The 16,946-nt window shown below is 34.6% G+C and overlaps 1 protein-coding gene across 1 annotated transcript; it reads left to right on the plus strand.

Annotated features, from left to right (window-relative positions):
* The first annotated feature begins 1 nt into the window (after position 1).
* Positions 2-16,579, plus strand: LOC129798040 (actin nucleation-promoting factor WASL). The gene is made up of 5 exons (XM_055840989.1): positions 2-609; positions 671-898; positions 1,000-1,099; positions 10,190-11,034; positions 15,568-16,579. Exons 1-5 carry the CDS (start codon positions 493-495, stop codon positions 15,823-15,825), a joined length of 1,548 nt encoding a protein of 515 aa, XP_055696964.1. The 5' UTR covers positions 2-492; the 3' UTR covers positions 15,826-16,579.
* The last annotated feature ends 367 nt before the right edge of the window (positions 16,580-16,946 follow it).

Consider the following 16,946-nt stretch of genomic DNA (forward strand, 5'->3'; position numbering starts at 1 on the left):
GAGCAACCCTGTCAGTGGGCATTGTTGTGACGAGTAAAAAAGCAAAAGGGGGGATATCTCTCTTCGATTTTCTCTTTAATTTGGCCATTTTCTGGGACTTTTCCAGGATCTTTTTTTGCGCGATGGTGTAAATAAGGTGCTGTTGGGTGATTTGTGAGGGAAAAGTCTGTGAAATGTTGTGGAATTGAGGCAGGAGAGTGTGAATAGTGTGTGACGTGTGTGCGGAGGAATGTGTCAATTGCGGGGCATCTTTCGACGTGATTCACACACAAAAACTCCCTGCTTTCAGTCGTGCGAGTCAGAGACTCAGTGGTGGCCACAGATCCAGTAACTCTCTTATCTCTGTCGCGCCGTAGTGAGCTAAAAAAAAGAGTACAAGTGAAGGTTCCGCACGAGGTCGATTCAGTGAGAATCCGTGGGCGCAGTGAGAGTGAAGTGATTGATAAGTGAAGGATAACGAGATAAATAAATAAAAAAAAAACAGTGTCCAGGATGAAACATCAGGGCAGTACAGCTGGTGCGGGAACAGAGAAAAAGAACAAGTCCAGCCAGCTACTTTCACACGAAGAAAATCAGCAGGTTTTCAATTTGCTGGACAGAAAATGCATGGTATGTTGACCTCTGTCGATTGGCTCCCGTCTTCACCGCTAATCGCAAATACCTTCCACAGTCAATGTGCACCGCTGTGGTCCAGTTATACGTGACAGATGCTCCGGCACATTCGCACTGGGTGAAACGGTATACGGGGGCCCTGTGCTTTGTCAAAGATAGCGGCAAGAAGTCCTACTACTGCCGTCTCTTCTGCCTCATGCGTCACGAAATGGTCTGGGAACAGGAAATGTATGACACCATTCAGATTCAACGAACTCGACCCTACTTGCTCAATTTTGAGGGCCAGGTGAGCAGCTTTTTTTTTAATATTTTCTTTTAACTATTAATTCACTTGGGCAAGAAAATATTGAGCAATTGTCTCACACGCAATGCTTCTCTCTTCCCAAGGATGGTATCGTGGCGCTCAATTTTGCGTCTGAGGAAGAGGCAGAGAGCTTCCACAGAGTCTCCACCTTAACGGTGGCCAATCGTATTAAGAGGCGAGAAGGTATGTTGCTTTATTTTGGATTCTTTTTTTTTTGGGGTTTGGTTCTGTCTCCGGGGATGTGTTTCCATTAGCCTAATGGGGTCCTTGGGGAAAAATACAGTGGCAAAGCATGATTTTCCAAAAGCAGGTTTTCAATTTTTTTCACTGAGAAAAATATTATCTTAAAATGATTTATGTTTGCCCGAACAGTTAAAAGGAAAACAATATTTAAAAATCTTGTTTTTGGAACAGAGCTAATTAGAAAAATTGCATTTTTGCATTTACTATTTTAATGTGCATTGAATTAATTAAACTATTAAAGCAAATAATTTATAGACCGTAAAAAATACAAAGCTTAAAAGAATGACTTTAAAGCCAATATTTATATTTTTATGAATATACTTTTTTAATTTCCTGAAGGGGTAGCCATATGGAAAAGACTTTACAAAAAGCTCGGTCGCTTTCTAAATATTTAATAAATAAGTAAAGAACAGCATCGGAGCAGAAAGTTTTATTAAAGAGAGAATTAAAAGTACGATGGCATACGGTTATTCTAAAAACTTTTTAAGAATACTGGTCATTCGGTCACAACTCTGACTTCAACTTTACTTTGGGTCAAACAACATAAGTTTTGTACTTAATTTTCTGTTAGTTTTTAAATTTTAAAGCTTTTCTATTTAAATAAAACTTATTGCAAATGTGTTTTTTAATGTCAAACGGACAGAAAATTGTATTGTCAAAATTCAAATGGTAACGGACATAAGAAATTCAGGATCGGGTATCTTTTGATTTTTTTTCCATTTTGTCTTTGGAATCTTTGTCTTTTGTAATTTTTGTTTTTTGGAAACTTTGTCTTTGGAAATCTTATCTTTCATACATTTTGCACAATTATCGGAAATTTTATCTGTCACACATTTTGCACAAGTATAATTTTATAACTTCCCAAAAATTGCCCTTTTCTCAGAAAATTTCCCTTTGGCCCAACGGGTGATACAGATAACTTCCCAAAACACAGAAAACTTTCCTTTGCCCTAAGGACGAAACTGAAAACTTCCCAAAAAACAATGGAAATTTCCCTTTACCCGAAAGGACGAAACTAAGAACTTCCCAAAACACAGGAAATTCCCTTTGTCTCAAAAGACGAAACTGAAAACTTCCCAAAAAACAATGGAAATTTCCCTTTACCCGAAAGGACGAACTAAAAACTTCCCAAAACACAGGAAATTTCCCTTTGCCCGAAAGGACGAAACTAAAAATTACCTAAAACACAGAAAATTTCCCTTTGCCCGAAAGGACGAAACTAAAAACTTCCCAAAACACAGAAAATTTCCCTCTGCCTCAAAGGACGAAACTAAAAACTTTCCAAAACACAGGAAATTTACCTTTGCCCCAAAGGACGAAACTAAAAACTTCAAAAAACACCATTGTAATTTCATTATTTTATTTTTAATAAAATATACTTGTTTAAAATATATGAAAGACAAGATTTCCAAAGACAAAGATTCAAAAAAACAAAGATTACCGAAGAAAAAGATTCCAAAAACAAAATGGAAAAAACAAAGATTCCGCAAACCATCTCCGATTGTTATTTTTTCCTTACTTTGTTTTTGAAAATTTAGTATACTTTAAAAATACACTCAGCACAATTTATGTCTGCTTCGTGTGAACTGATTGATACACACTTATTTTTAATTCAATTCTCTTTGCTATATTAAAAAAAAATATTTTATGTTTTCAGTATTCAGAATTTCTATTAGTCAGAATTTTCATTTTTTTTAATTTCTAATTTCATAAATATATTATTTCACAAGTAAACTATGCCAAACCTTTTAACTTTTTTAAGCTATAATAATCTATAACTTTCAAATAAAAAATACTGACATTACCTATACTTTAAAATATTTTTACAACGAAAAGATATCAGTATACTGCTCTATTGAAGCAGTAACTTTATTCTATTCATTGCTAGTCAGTATTAGAAAATTTAAAAAATCGTTGTTTTAGTCAGTAATAAAATGCATTTGTAACCAATTAAAAATTTTTATTTTTATTTTTCACTAAAAATGTCATTGAAAGTCATGAGCCTAAATTTTGAGAGCAAGATCATAAGATCAAAAATTTCAAGCTGTCAAATATTTCCAAATTCGAAATTTTGACACAATTCATTTGTGGGACTTAAAATAACAATCCAACTCAAAACCTTCCACACTTAACGAAACGTCACTTTTGCCAAAAATATTTAATTCTTTGCAGTATATTTATTGAAATTTTGCCATAAAAAATAGGAAATTAATTTCAGGCCATATTAGATATATATAATATGCCATAATAATCAATACAGACAGTACGAATAAAAATTAATGACATGTGATAAACCCTGAGTTGTTTATAATAGTCATGATTCTCTTGCAGATACTCTCACTTGGAATATAACCATTTTTCTTTAATAAAAATATTTATCATTAAAAGCGAATTCCGTATAAAACTTCAAATCGATAGTATCTTAAAAATTCAAATCATTTCTAATAGCTCCTTGAAATTATTTAAAGAAATAAAAAAATAGCGTCTCGTTATCTTGAAATGTTGGTTCCAGGATTGGAAAACTCGAAATCCACATGGTTTGTGTCTTGGATATTAAAGTGACATTTTCACAAATTTGACATTTCGATCTTGATTATTTGTTGATTCTAGAATCAAACCAAAAGCTTTAAATTTTTTTGTTTTCCGTTTTAATTTTGGTCTAAGAATTGTTGTTGACATTCCTGTTTAAATTTTCTGAGAAAAAACTTCTTTAATTAATATGTAAGTAATAAAAATCGAATTTCAGTGGATGATTTACAAACTATAAGGATGTCCAAACCTAGGGTAATTTATTGTAGGAGTAGGACCTTTATAAATTCTTAGGTTAAGATATTTTTGATCTAAAAATCGTGAAATTGGCTTAGTGCATATTCTGCGGTCCCAAAAGAATTGAAGAAAATACAGCAGACTCTCTCAAATTCGGGCATTTGGGACTAAAATGACACCCGAATTAGAGAGAAATTCGGGCGACAAACTTTTTGAAATGCAACGATTTTTATTCATCTGAGTTTACATACTCATATTTATTTGTGAATTGTATTAAAACTTCTTAATAATACAAAATCAAATCATAAATAAGACAAACCATGGCAAATTTAAGCATATTTGTTTAATTTTATAATCATAATCAAACTTAAAAAATGTCAACAAACTTGTGTCCATATTCCGCATTATTGGAGAAATTTTGACAGTATTTTCTTCAAAAGCGTAGGCAATTTACTTCAATATCCCAAATATGGACAAAAACTTATTAGTGTGTACAGGTCATTAAATTACTTTCAAATTCTTAGGGAACACTGAGAGAAATCCGAAAAAGTTAAAATAACATTCCGGAAATGTTAATTTTACCCTGCAGTATTGATCCGAAATCGGTGTAAATATTACCCTTTTTAGCTGTATTGGGGATTAAAGTTACCCTTTTTCATATTAATTTTACCCTTAAAAAGGTGTAAAATTACCATTAAAAAATGTTGATATATTTTTACACCTAAAAAGTGTTAAAGTTATGAGGAAAAAAACTTAATCGCACCCTCTTTTTTTCTCAGTGAAGGCTTTTAGGCTTTGCATACATTCTGGCTTCGAACACTTTATGTTTCCCATATTCTTTAAATTAATCTATTTTTTTCAAGAAATGTGTGACTTAAGACTAGTTACTAAAATATATTGCCATAGGGTTAGACTCATTAAAAAATATGGGAAAAATGAGACACTCAGAGCAGAAGTGGACTATTTTAATAGGGAAATGCATACAAAGTAGACCACTTCTGCTCTGAGCGTCTCAAATATGAAGTGTTCGAACTGGTTCGAACTCAGAATGCGTACGAAGCCTGAAACCTTCCCATAATTCAAAACACTGAGAGTTATTCTTAAATCACCTTTTCTCTCAGTGTATCATCTGCAATTCTCTTTTCTCTGAATAAGTCAATCAAAGAGAAATGCCACTGATCTTGCCAGAAGCTGTAATTTTCCGTAAACAGCTGCATGGTGTCATCATGAGAAAGTCCAAAGAGAAAGAGTGAATTCCTCGAAAAGTGGCAGAATTATCAGAATCAAGAATGATTATTAATGCCATAAGTTTGTTCTAGCTTGTCAGTTATCAGAGAATCAACAGACTCAATTTCAGCTAAAAGAACTGGTTTTCTCATTTAAAATTTTGTTTCTGAATCAATTTCTGGGATTTCTGAATAAATATCTCACCTGAGTATTTTATCACTGAACACACAGGGAGAAATAAAAAAGAGAAACTAATCAGTGAAGTAAGCGACTTTATTCATTGTCAAACACTGATAAAGCCTGTGCTTATCAGTATGATTTGGACTGAGGAAAAATCAAATTCATGTCGAAATGAAATGAAATGGGAAAAAAAATTCCATGAAAAATCCTCCATGAGATTAGGGATAGTGAAGATATAATAAAAGAAGGCGTCTTCCGCCTGCAAAAATAGTTACGCTATGTCATCAATTTCAATTGCTGTGAGAAATTTCTCTAGTCAAAGAGGAGAGAGAGATAGAGAAATTTCTTTTAATTGATTATCCAATAAATATTGAACAGTATTGTTTGACAAAGAGAGATAATTTCACACAGATAAACTCCTGGTGTAAATTTCTCGATTAGTTAATTTCTTATGCAATATTACCATTTTACCAATATCTCCGGGAAAATTATGTCCAAAAAGAAATATCGTTAGAAAGATTGTGAAAAAAAGGTTTGCACTTTGCCCACGAAGAGAAAAAATATATATATAGAAATATTGTGGGTGATAAAATTTTGTGTGTGTATCGATTGAGGGAAGACGTTAATTATTTATTCTGGTGTTGGGACTTTCAGTCAGACACTTCCTGCCGCACTCTCTCGAATTTAACACGGGAAAGTGTAGCCGTGCTTAACATAACAGAAAATGTGTAAATGGGAAAAAAATTAACACAAGAAATTTTGTTGTTTTAGATAAATATTCAAAAATTGTATCAAAATTAACCAATGAATCACTAATGTCTTGATTATTTTTTTCTGGTAATTTCCTCGAAAGTTGCAAAACAAACACCATAATCTTTTATTGTAATTTTGATTAGAGTGAAAATTTTTAATTTGAGAAATTTTTTGAAATTGCTTAATAATGAGGATTGTTATTAAATAATCAAGAGAAAAATTTTCTTTTTGGGATAATATTTCGTACGAAGCCATCAATTCTTCATATGAAATAGACTAAATTAAGCTGTAAAGATTTTTAAGAATAATATGAGATTTCTAGCTCACGCAATCATATTTAGACAAACTTTAAAAAGACTGAAAAACTTTAAGACCTTATAAAATCTGTGCAACATAAAAGCATTTTTGTTTTTTTTTCAAATTGGCCAGAGCTTTCACAACTTTAGTTAGAAGCTTTTAAGCTCCAGCCAATTAAATAATGCGATGAAACTGCAACATTTTTGGAATAAAGTACAGTTGGACCTCGACAGAGTCAACCTCCGATAGAGTCAATCTCCAATAGAGTCAACAGCTATTTTTTTTACTCTACGGACTCCGATAGAGTCAACTTGGACCCAAATTGACTCCAGTAAATTCAACTTTCCAAGAAGCAAAATGGTTGCCTTATAAAACCAAATACTAGACAAGTCTTTTAGTGCACTTTTAGAAGACTTAAAATGAGAATTTTCTGTTAAAATTCTTATAGAAGCTCTTAAGATCCTTAAGAGTGATGGAACCAAGAGCGTTATAAGCAAATAAAAAGATTTTTGTTTCTATAATGACTTACTTAGGGAATCCTACAAGACTATATTAAGAAAAAATTACTTATTGGGTTTTTTTTATTATTGAAATATTATGTGATATAATGCTACTTTCGAAATTAAAAGCAGTGTTTTGATTTAGCAACGTAACGTTTTTTTAATACAAGAAAAACATTTATGTAAGTACATGGTAAAATAATGATAAAATTCGAATATTAACCGTGTAATCATTTTTCAACAAAATAATTTTCTTTTCGTCATTTTAAGCGTTTTGATCGATTAAAAGTTCTTTTGTCTTTTCTCTCTTGTCCTAAGATTTTAATTTTCTGATTAAGCCTATTATCGCAATGTAAGGAATTTTAGGCCATTATTTATTTGAAAGTGAATAAATACGATTGCACAAAGAAATAAAAAATATGAACTCGAATTACAAAAAGAAAAACGTACAGGATGTAAGATTTTTTTTAATAAAAGAAGTTTTTAAAGAACTTACTTGTTTAAAAAAATGTAAATGACAAACGATCATATAATTATCCTTCAAAAGAAAACATATAAATTTATTTTATGTTATATTTTTTATTTAAAAGACTATTATCTCAAAAGAAAAATTGGATCAAAAAACAAATAAGCAACAGAAAATTAAAATTGGTCAGAAAAAAAAACGGTTAAAAACTTTCTTTTTTTATGTATTTAAGATTTAAGTGTTGAATGGTAAAAGATATTGACTTGGAGTCTTTGAACGATCCCCCATAAGTGAACTTGAAGATTATTAATACTACCCTCATTTCCATCCCACCCCTCCCCTGCATCTTCCGCAGAACGCGTTTTCCTGTAGTCACAAAAGGGAAGAAATGAGGGTCATATTAATAATTCCCAGGTTGACTTATTATGAAGACTCCAAGTCGATATTTCTAACCATTTAGCGCCCATATTACAGAACAAGAAGAACATGAGAAAAAAAATTTTATCGTTCTTAAAAAAAATTTAAGTTCTTTTTAAAAGTTCAGAAAAAAAGTTAACGTTAATTGCACTAGAATTTTCAATAATTAAATTTCTACCGGAGCACTTCTAAAAAAGTGAGAAAAAAGAAATCTTTAAGACACCATTTCCGGAGACATGGAGACTACTTTACACTTAAGATATTTACTACTAATAATAAAAACATTCCGCAAAATCTATTAGGGGAGACTGGGGTAGAATTAGCCACCAAATGAAATTTTTCATTGCGTATAATTCGTACAAAAATTCTTGTGTGAGGCTGTTAAATATTTCAATCAATAGTAAGGGATGTATATACTTAGAATAAAGAGTGGTTTCCTCAATATTCGTCCGAAGACGAATTATAAGATACCACTATCTAATACTATACGTGGCTAATTCTACCCCAGTCTCCCCTGCAAACATAACTCTTCTACACTTTCTGCAGTCGTGGTCAGTCGGTTTCTTGTGCCTCGTGCTCCAATTTCGTTAACCTGACTATTTGATGGAACTTTTGTAGCCTGTCTTGTCCACTATGTCATTAAATTTCGTTATTATGGCTCCGGTACACCTTTTAGATCAGGGAAAATTCAGAAAATCGAAATTCACATCCCTTTCTTTCTAAAAAGCTTGGCATATGTCTATCCTACTCTTTTGTACTCTTCTTCTTTTTTTGGACATCAAACCAAAATCAATTTAGATCAGTCCAATTTTGGAGTCGAAAGAGTAGGCCGACTTATGCAAATCTTTTGAGAGAGAAAAGGATGAGAATTTTGATTTCATTAAATTTTACCCTTCTAAAATGTGTTCCGGACGCATTAGAAACGTTTTTTTCTCAAAATTTTACTCTTTTTGATTGCTTAAGCAATTTTTTTGGCATTGAATAAATGAGCAGTAAAAAGTTACAATTGATCAGTAACAAAAAAATTTGAAACAGTGATATTATCATCCAAATTTTGACAAAGGGAAAATAAAGGGCTTTACACTCTATATGGAACTTTTTTAAATGTTAAATATATAAATTAGGACCATTTTTGTAAAGATATAAGTTTTTTACTGATCATAAGGAGATATTTTACTGCTCATTTGTTTTTTGCCATTTTCTTTTTAAGTAAAGGGCCACAAAATAGAGTTATCGTTCAAACTTTTCTGAAACAAGGGACTAACTTAAGCAAGTTGATACCTTGTCATTCTAATTTCAGGAAAATTTGAGCATCATTTAGAATGACAAGGAGCCAACTTAAGGTAAAGTACCCTCTAGTAGGCCGGTTCCTCAACTCGGCCAGTTGAATTATTTAACCAATTTTTTTTTAACGTTTTATAGTCAATTTCTATGAAATTTTCACTGATTTACGTTATATATAATATAATACACCTTATAATGTTAAATTGGTAAGACCATATTATAACAAATCTAAGTAAATTGAATAAATAGTCGCACTGGCCGAGTTGAGAAACTGGCCGACTACAGGGTACTTTACCTTATGTAAAATATATTTTGAAAGGTTAAAATATGTACGGGGTCACCGAATACCGAAAGTCAATATCTTATACCTTTTGATCTTTAGCATGGTAATAAAAAACGAACACTGAGAGAAATCTGAAAAAGTTAAAATAACATTCTGGAAATGTTAATTTTACCCTGCAATATTGATCCGAAATCAATGTAAATATTACCCTTTTTAGGTATATTATGGGTTAAAGTTACCCTTTTTCATGTTGATTTTACCCTTGAAAAGGTGTAAAATTAAGAGTAAAAAATGTTGATATATTTTTACACCTAAAAAATGTTAAAATTATGAGGAAAAAAGTTAATCGCACTCTTTTTTTTCTCTGAATTTTTTTTGTAAAGTATTGCTCGCTCCAGGGGCCCATCAAGCCTAATAAAAAGTGAAGATATTTTTCACTTTTCCTTGTAAAAATTTTGCAGCTATTACACCGCGTCTTAAACAAATTTGCTCGTAATTCTTGTATTATTTCGGCGAGCATTATGAAATATGTATTTTTAGATAGATTTTAGTGCACGATTTCGAAATATATCAGACTTATAAGTCAATTCTCTTTAGGAAAAAACTTGCCAATAGTCTTCAGTTGAGAGGCCCCTGGCTCGCTCATTGAACAATAAAATTCGAAGTTATCTTATTCGAGAGGTTTATTATTATTTTTCTTATTTCTTTTAATTATTTAACAATTTGTTATTCTGAATTAATTTTTCTATTGAGAATCCCTAAGTGCACCTCCCCTGGAAATCGCATATAGATTCAAGAGTTAGAAGAAGGTGTGAAAATTGTCATGATAAGACTAAAAAAAATTCCAATTTGCCCAGAACGTCTCAAGCGATCGTCAACGAGAAAGGAACCACCACCTCGCCCGAATGCAGCACCGCAAGTCTCTCAGCAGCACAATAATGTAGAGGATAATTCTCAGGTGATAATGCGACAGCAGCGGACGGCAGTTCCGCCGCAGACACCGCCTCAGGTAGCGGCGCCGGTGCCGCATTATTTCGGTGGAATGTCGGGTGGTGGGCAGAAAGGGAAGAAGGGTCGTGATAGGAAGATCACAAAGGAAGATATTGGGATTCCGATGGACTTTAAGCACATCACGCATGTTGGGTGGACTGAGCAGAAGGGCTTTGACTGGACGGGCGAAGAGGTGGAGCACTTGAAGCCATTCCTGAGGAAGGCTGGAGTGTCTGAGCGTCAGCTGAAGGATCGCGAAACGAGAGAGTTTATCTATGATTTCATCCAGAGCAATAAAGTGTTGGACCTTGTGTCTTCTAGTAGTCCTCCGGGGACTAAGCCTCCGCCCCCATCGGTTACGGGTGGCAGGCAGATGCCTCCGCCACCAGTGCCGACGCGCCAACGGAGTCGCAATGGGGCCCGAGCGGCTCCGCCACCGCCTCCACTCAGGCAACCACAGACAACTCCAGCTCCCCCAAAAGCTCCCCCTCCGGGCAGACCACCACCAATTGCAGCTGCTCCTCCGCCACCGGGGGCTCCAGCGCCTCCGCCACCACCACCACCGCCCCCAATGGCGCCCCCACCACCAATGGCTCCACCACCGCCGAGCGAACCCTCTGGAGGTACTTCACAGGCGTCCAGCATCGGAAGTGGGGAACCTGATGCAAGGTCAGCTCTCATGGAGAGCATCCGACAGGGCACAAAACTCAAGGTAAGTGTCCGCAATTGCAAGACTATGTCAATTGCCGTGCTAATTCTCTCTCTCAGTCAGAATAGTATTTTTCCTTCAATAATCTCCTCGATACAAAATGATATTCATTTGCTCTTTTTTGTGCATTTTGCTGTTGTTTATTTTATGGATGAATAAGCTGCGAAATACTTTCTACAACTTCCTCATTGACCAATTGAGTTCTTTTTTTTAAATAACCAGTCCACTTGCATTGAAATTGAACGATGATATGGGCCTCATGGGCACTGTTTTGAACATGATACGTGTTGCAACATTGTATAGTTCTTTTTTTTTTGTAGTGAAACATATTCATTGGTAACAATTAATTTTCCTCTGTGGAAATTTATATGGGTAATATTTTGTGGAATAAATTGAAAAGTTTTTGCAGTGGGTGAAATTTCACACGATAAAAGGTTAAAAAGGGGTGGCAAAGCGTCCCAGACTTTGCGAAATGCTCGAAATCGTGACTTAGATGCTATACCTCAAAAGAACTTTCGCGTCATTTACCGTTTACCGGTGCTCAACCGATTTGAATCGATTCATAGATCTCTCAAAAGATCCCCCAAAATAGTTTAAAGAGTAATAAAAATTATATTCAAACAAAAATTACTTATCGGTAAATAACCGGTTCATTACCGATTCTCAACCGATTTGAACCGACTTATAAATCACTCAACATATTTCCCAAAATACATCTCAGGAGCAATTTAAATGAATTTCGTATAAAAATTATTTATCGGTTATGATCCGGTTTATTACCGATTCAAAACCGATTGGAACCGTTTCAGTTTTGTCGGAAATTCCAAGACCTTTCCAACGAGCCCAAACATAACCCCATTCGATTGATAAATGCACTCTCTAGTGTCCTTTTAATCCTTGACCTTGAAAAACCATTATTAGGAATGGTTCAACGCTATTTTCGTCTCAAGACGAAATGTCTGCCTGGGTGATCTCTAAAACATATCCAAAAATGAAAAAAATCGTACAACGCGTTTTCCAGCAATCTCAAAAAACATGGTTTTGGAGGGGAAGGGGAGGGGTGGGGGGATAATGAGGGGCATGATAACGATCCTTGGATCGACTTATGGGGAGGTCCCCCTTAGGTTCCAATTCGCTATCTCTAACCGTTTGCCCTCTAGAGCTGATGACAGCCGGACGGACAGACGGACAGACGGACAAACAGCGTGACGCCGAAAAACTCGAAACTTCAGATTTCCAAAATTCTTCCAAAATACGACTCCTTAGGGGGTAAGGAGTCGTATTTTTCGTAGGAAATCACAGATCTTCTGGGATTTTCTTCCGTGCTTTGTCGAGAACGCCCAAAATACTCAAGTTGGTCAGAAGATTTCTCCTGGTTTCTCCATGAAATCACAGATCTTCCGGGATTTTCTTCTGTATTTTGTCAAGAACACCCAAAATATCCAAGTTGGTCAGAAGATTTCTCCTGGTTTCTCCAGGAAATCACAGATCTTCTGGGATTTTCTGTGATTTCTGGAGAAACCAGGAGAAATCTTCTGACCAACTTGGATATTTTGGGTGTTCTTGACAAAATACAGAAGAAAATCCCAGAAGATTTGTGATTTCCCGGAGGAACCCGTAGAAATATTCTGATCAACATGAGTATTTTGGGCGTGCTTGACAAAAGATACAACAAAATCCCAGAAAATCTGAGATTTTCTAGAGGAAATAGGGGAGAAGTCCTGACAAAGATGGGTTTCTGGGAAGAATTGAGCAGGATATACAGCAGAATCTCTGGTCCTGTATATGATGATATTCTCAGATGACTTCCTGTTCATAAACATGCTAATTCCAAGAGCTTTACGATGTTTGAAAGGAACTGAATCTCTGACCTAAATGGTATTTTAATAAAGTTGTAAGATTGAAATTTTAATATTGAAGTCAATTTGCTCAGTGTGTAGGCAAATATTGAAATATTGCTTTCAATATTCGCTTCAATATTGAAGTTTTATTTCAATGTCACTTTGAAATGTTATTATTGCAATAATTTGCCTAAATTTGGTTTTTCGATTGTGGCACCCCTGGTGTTGGTCCTACGAAGTACAAATGTTCTAGAAAGTTGTAGTATTTTGTGAGATCTTTCATTTGAGCCCTCACTCATTAAAATCGGTCAAATACAACCGGAGATATGATTTTTTGAATTTCGTGAATTTGACGCTTCATATTTCCGGTCCTATTGTAACCACAGCGAACCCACGCCACTTTTTGGAAACTTCATAACCTAGACTACAACACTCTGAAATTTGATTAACTTGCACAAAGGATTTTTTGAGAAAAATGAGTTTGAAATTTAATAAATTTTGACGCTATCGCAGCGCCACCTGTGGTGACTTTTTGAACTTCCATCTGAAAGTGGTCGTCGAGTCGAAACCAAAACCCAAAATTTAATAAAATTCGGTCAATTCAAAGTTGATATAATATAAATGCACGGATTTTTGACCTGGTTTAGATTTATTTAATTGTATTCACATACGACGTTTCGGGGACGATTTTTCCCCTTCCTCAGGTATGAAAATCAAAAGGACAAATCGGGTCTTGGAACAAAACCTGAGGAAGGGGAAAAATCGTCCCCGAAACGTCGTATGTGAGTACAATTGAATAAATCTAAACCAGGTCAAAAATCCGTGCATTTATATTATAACCCAAAATTTAGGTCAAAATGTTAATTAGAATCGGAGATAGAGGCCGGTAAATTTTCGAACTTTGACCCCTTATAGCTCGGGTCAGGGGTTATGGATCGACTTAAGTATTTTTTTGTTTGATAGGTATAATCAGCGGCTACAACATATTTAAATTTCAGCCCGATACACAAAGGAATTTTTGAGTTATTTAACTTAGAAAATTGTTTTTTTTCTTTTTAATAATAGCGCTTTAGCGGTACTTTTACAAACTTCCCATGTTACAGGGGGAAGTGGCATTAGAACCGAAATTATGGCCATTTTAAGAATTTTTTTTGGACCCCAGAGCTCGGGTCAGGGTGGTGAGGGGACCTTATATTTGGTAGGGGAGAGTACTCTACCTTCGAACGTTCATGCCTTCGAATAATGTGAATTTTCGCTTATTTTTCCTAAGAGACTTACCTATTAAATATTAGTTAGCTTATTATCAATTTTTGATAATTATGTGATAATTTATGTAAGTCTCCTAGGCAAAATGAAAGAAAATTCATATTATTAGAAGTCATGAACGTTCGAAGGGAGAGTACTTTCCCCTATTAATCGAAAGCTCTAAGGCCCAGGAATAACATACTAAAATTTGAGCCCGCTCGATGCCACAGGGGCGGAGCTATTGAGAAAACAAAAAAAGGGGGGTCTTCAAAATGGCGGATGGAGGGGTGGGGGGTGGGGGGTCAATGCACCAAGTTGCAATTTTCATACGATATATAACCTTTGCCGAAAACCGTAGGTCGATATCTCATTTAGTTTAGAAGCTATTAAGCTCCAAAGAGCGACCGGACGGACGGGAACGGTTTTTAGCCATTGATATATTCGTGATCAGGAAGTGTCAAAACACATTCTGGCAAAGTTTGGGGCCGATCGGAGGACATGAGATTTTCTTGGGATTATAGTAAGGTGAGATTGTTAAGAATCTCACCTAATACCGTTGAAACATTTCTAATGATTTTTCAAGATTAAAGGTTAAAAAGGCTAAAGAGAAGGCATTTATCAAGCGAATGGGGTAATGTTTGGGGTCGTTGGAAAGGCCTTGGAATTTCCGACAAGACTGAATCGGTTTTAATCGGTTATGAACCGGTAATAAACCAATTCACAACCAATAAATATTTTTTATCAAAAAATCAATTATATCAATCCTGAGTTATTTTGGTCGATCTTCTGAGTGATTTAATCTGTTTAATATATCAATTGGGAACCGGTAAATGGTAAATGATTCAAAATACTTTTGAGGTAAGGGAGTCCGTGGTGCAATTGGTAAGAGCGTTCGGTTCTTGAGCGGTGTGACCCCCGGCTCGACTGTCACAGTTGTGAGTTCGAGTCCCGCCCGGTGCAACTGATTGAAGCGTCTGAATGGACATATTTCACTAAACATTGTAAACTGAATAATAAACTTGTAAACTGAACAATGTATAAAATGGCAATAAAAGCCCGGTTACATCGAAATAAATAAATAAAATAAAATACTTTTGAGGTATAGCGTCTGAGTTCGAAGACTTTGCAAAGCATGAGATGCTTTGCCACATCTTTTTGTGTTTTACAATCTGATTTTCAGTTACAATCATATTGCATGCTTGAACTTTTCAATCAAATAATTCAATTTCTATTTATTTGCAAGGTTTATCATTTTCTTAACCTTTGTAAAATACTTAAAAATTATCTTTATTTCCACTCTGAGACCTGATGGTATTCCAATTAATCTACTTGACAAATATGACATTAATTGACTGAGAGATTCAAGTTTATGACTTCCAAATAGGGATTTGCTTTATGAATTTATGCAAAAGCCACACAAATGCTCTGACCTTTCAAACTCTCTTCTTAGAGCGTCGATCGGAGCAATGTGGGCGGTGGAAGTGGCGATTCGCGATCGGATCTGCTGGAGGAGATTCGACGCGGGAAGGGTCTAAAGCCGGCGTCTGAGCGAGAGCTGCCGAGTGTTCAGAGGTCCAATAGTGGAGCAGGAACGGATGCCCTAGCAGATGCTCTGCGAAGGGCTCTGATGGAACGTGGAAGGGTGATTAGGTCTTCGGATGAAGAAAGCAATAACAGCACTGACAACGATGGCGAATGGGATGATTAGGAGAGCAAAAACAAAAAAATTGAGCCTGTGAAGTGTGAGTGAAATTTTTTCCAGGATTTATTCGCGACAATATCTAAAAAAAAATGTGTGAAAAGAGTGCAGAGGAGTTGATAAAAAAACGGTGCACGGTAAATATTTCTTTATTACATCATCTTAACTTTCTTAGAAGGTCTTATTTGTAGGAATTACAAAAGGAAAAAAAATGAATCAGTGAAAGATTTTCAATTGCTTAGCATTAGAATTGAATTTAGAATGAAGAAAAAAAATATCAATTGATGAAGAGAGAGGAAAACTTCTTGAAGAGTGCCAAATTAGATTGTACAGTTAATAAGTTACCAAGTAGGATTGTTTTTGCAGGCAAAAAGACATTTCACACAATTTCAAAAGAAAAAAAGAAAATAATAGCAAAACACAATTAATTTAAAAGGAATTTAGCGCAATTTTCAAATTTTCAATTGCAGAGCAATATACTTTTTTTTCTAAATATCTTAATACCATTTATCGCATTAGTAAGATAACTTTTTTTCTTTTTGTTTTATTTTATTTTTTTGGCAAAAAGAAAATCGCAAGTTTATTGAAATATATAACACACAAAAAATATATAAAATAGGAATAATTACAGAAGAAAAAAGAAAGAAATTCACTGTAATAATAGTAATGTTTATTTTACTTTCTTGTTTCTTTTTTTTTGCATAACCAAATCCCAATTATTATGAAAAAAATATATTTGACAAAAATAATGTTATGACATTGAGGGTGTGTCTTTAGATGCTGCGGAAGGTGAATCATATTTCTTCATTTTCAAAAAAAAAAAAAGAGAGACTGTGACTCAATAACTCTGGTTGAATGAGTTATTTTGTGTACACATGGAGATTTTCTTTCTGCAGCCACTGGAACGAGAGAAAAAAAAGTGAGTGGAAAGAGACTTGAAAGAAAAATAAACGGCCCACGGTGTGAATTACAATATTGAGTGTTTTCGCGCCAAAATGCACATTAACATTCATCGTCGCTGACGCAGATTTGTTGACTCTTGAAAGCAGACAATTTCAATATATCTCGCATTTCTGTGAACACTTTTCAGCATTCGAACGGGAAATGCTATTGAATTTTAAATATCAAAG

This window comes from Phlebotomus papatasi, chromosome 1, assembly GCF_024763615.1.
Source record: "Phlebotomus papatasi isolate M1 chromosome 1, Ppap_2.1, whole genome shotgun sequence".
In the NCBI taxonomy this organism is placed as follows: Eukaryota; Metazoa; Arthropoda; class Insecta; order Diptera; family Psychodidae; genus Phlebotomus; species Phlebotomus papatasi.

Excerpts from the sequence above, each read along its gene's own strand:
- LOC129798040 (XM_055840989.1), top strand. The coding sequence starts at position 493 with ATGAAACATCAGGGCAGTACAGCTGGTGCGGGAACAGAGAAAAAGAAC. Across the intron at positions 1,100-10,189 it reads TCGTATTAAGAGGCGAGAAG|AACGTCTCAAGCGATCGTCA; the intron begins GTATGTTGCTTT and ends CAATTTGCCCAG. Across the intron at positions 11,035-15,567 it reads GACAGGGCACAAAACTCAAG|AGCGTCGATCGGAGCAATGT; the intron begins GTAAGTGTCCGC and ends CTCTCTTCTTAG.